This window comes from Aphanomyces astaci, assembly GCF_000520075.1.
Source record: "Aphanomyces astaci strain APO3 unplaced genomic scaffold supercont1.210, whole genome shotgun sequence".
Classification (NCBI taxonomy): domain Eukaryota; phylum Oomycota; class Saprolegniomycetes; order Saprolegniales; family Verrucalvaceae; genus Aphanomyces; species Aphanomyces astaci.
In genome coordinates, this window is record NW_009798473.1 from 27,037 (window position 1) to 29,600 (window position 2,564).

Sequence of the window (2,564 nt, forward strand, 5' to 3'; positions counted from 1 at the left end):
TCGTATATATATATATTATTCATACGCTCTTGGGTTTTGTATGGTTAGGCATCATGCAAGTCCACGTGACACTCAACAAAGTCGAGTTCTTTGACAGTTTGGGCTACACCGTTCTTCGGGATTTTGTTCTTAATGGAATTCGCCCTCGATGTCTTGTAATTAGCAGGTACCACCGCATCTGACTAATATTTTTCATATAAATATATATATATATATAGTCCATTTCAGCAAAACTGGGACTTTTGTGCTGAGTTCGCCAAATCTCCATCGATCGATTTGTTATACTGACATTTGTATGTGAACAGTCATTAAAGGCCCACAAGAATTCAAAGTAGATTGGGAAGAAGAAAGGATTTGATTGGCCACTTGAGTTGTGTTGTGGGTTTTGATTGGTCAGTCGATTGTTATTGCAATTTGCTCCACGTTTTCGAATCAATTGGACAAGTCCTAATACTTACTATGTACTATTAATAGTACTCAAAACACTGAAGTGGTGCTCCGCGGCGACTACTTTCTCGAAACCGGCGAGATCATCGTCCAGCTCCAGCAACACGTACTACTTAGTTGTCATTCCTTACTAAGTACTACTAGTATCTACTAACCGTCTAGTACTTTACTACAGGACCCAACTAGTAGACACAAGCAGCCGCTGCCACTCGTCAACGTGAACGGCATCTGCTCGTCCCCGACCGAGATCACAGCGGCGATTCCTCCGAACACTCGATATGGACTCACACTATTTGCAGTCTCCGTCAACCACGGCGAGCATTTCTGTCCACAAGTTATCCAGGGACTACTCATCCGCGACCGACCGCCGCAAGCGCTAGTGCCTACGGAGGGCTCCAGCACTGGCGGCACTCGTATTCGTACGTATTTCCCTTTCTAATATATATATATATATATAGGATCACTTGAATATATATTATAGAGATTCTCGTGCCCGTGCTGGACGACGACGCGGCCGATTCGTTTCAACTGTTGCGATCGGCGTTGAAACTTACCAAGGTAATAAAAAATATTAATAAAAACAATATCCCAATTTTTGAAAATTAATATTTCGAACAACCAAACTAATTCAAACAATTTGGTTGTCATGTATATTTGATAGTCTAGATCAATCTTTATTCTCCGTTATGGCCAACGTTCAGAATCAAAAGTCTCTTGAACGTCTTTATAATGTTTTGGCAAAAAAACACGATATATATTGGTAAAATATATTGTATTCTCCACATTTTGGATCCAGACAGATATTTTGGCGTGTTCTCCATTCTCTCACCGTACAGCTCAATGTCATAAAAACACTAAAAATCATGCAATATATCATAGGCAATTCGAGTCAAATTTGAGCCTGAAAACCCCTCTGTCGCAGCCCAAATCGTGTTTGCCGAGCCAGATATGACCCAGAGCGGCGTGATCGTCGTCATATCTCCGCGATTTGCCACTGACCAGTCGTTATTTGTGGTGTTTGTGTCCATTTCCGTGGATGGCGGCGCAAAATTTGCAGGAAAGCTGCCATTCACATACTATGGGCAGTATAAAGTGCAGTCCCTGTCCATCCATCACGGCCCGTCCACTGGAGGCACGCGCATTCGCATACAAATGAACCACCCCGTGCCCCAAACCCTTCCCATTACTGTGAAATTCAAAGGAGCAGCCAGGTTTGAGTCAGTCGTGGGCCAAATTGTATGGGAAAACCCTTCCGTGATAGTGTGCACTTCCCCGCCGTGGAAGTCGATTGAATCTGTCCAACTGACCAAAGTACAAGTGAGTTTGAACCACGGCGTCGAGTATATTCCACCAGATGACCCAAGCTCCAACGCCGCCAAGTTTCGGGTACGTGTTATATATTAACTACTACTATACTGCATTTATTTTTGATCAAAATTATATATATATATATATATATATATATGGGTTGGATCATGCGTCAGGAAAATATTAGTATGCAAAAATGTAAAATGTAGTTTCATTTCTTCCTTGCTGAAATCAATACATCTTTTTCTTGTTTTGATCGAGTGTATATATATGTATATTCTAGTAATAGTAAAATACATCTTTTCCTTGATTTGATCGAGTGTATATATATATATATATATTCTAGTATGCTATTATTCAACGCTGCACTTTCGAATATTTTTCAGAAAGGTCTTTATCTTTTGATAAGTTTATACAAATGATCGAGTTTGTTTCGTTTCGAAGTGAGAGTAGAAGATAGATAGATATATGTGTGCTTTTCGAGTATCTATCTATGCATGTATACCATCACGTATTGAACAATATATATATAAATACTAGTATACAACACTTTTATTTCTCAGATTAATATATCTATTTGATCGAGTATATATATATGTTTGTTGTGTCTATCTATACATGTATATTATTAGTTCACATTCACTTGTTCAACAATATTTTATATATACATACATTCGTAATATATATGTATATTTGAACCCATATATATATATACATATATAGTGTCATACTATACACGTATATGATTGGTTCACACCACCACGATCACTTGTTCACCAATATAATTGAAATATATATATATATATATA

At 38.3% G+C, this 2,564-nt stretch overlaps 1 protein-coding gene across 1 annotated transcript in view; it reads left to right on the forward strand.

Annotated features, from left to right (window-relative positions):
* The window catches only part of H257_18753 (hypothetical protein), a gene marked incomplete at both ends in the record, with an annotated part of 6,014 nt that extends 4,181 nt beyond the window's left edge, over window positions 1-1,833 (forward strand). Inside the window, 5 exons of the mRNA XM_009847874.1 lie at window positions 49-166; window positions 475-553; window positions 623-866; window positions 929-1,005; window positions 1,327-1,833. Coding sequence (XP_009846176.1) covers window positions 49-166; window positions 475-553; window positions 623-866; window positions 929-1,005; window positions 1,327-1,833 — 1,025 coding nt within the window. The remainder of the gene's footprint in view (window positions 1-48; window positions 167-474; window positions 554-622; window positions 867-928; window positions 1,006-1,326) is intronic.
* Window positions 1,834-2,564: the final 731 nt, after the last annotated feature.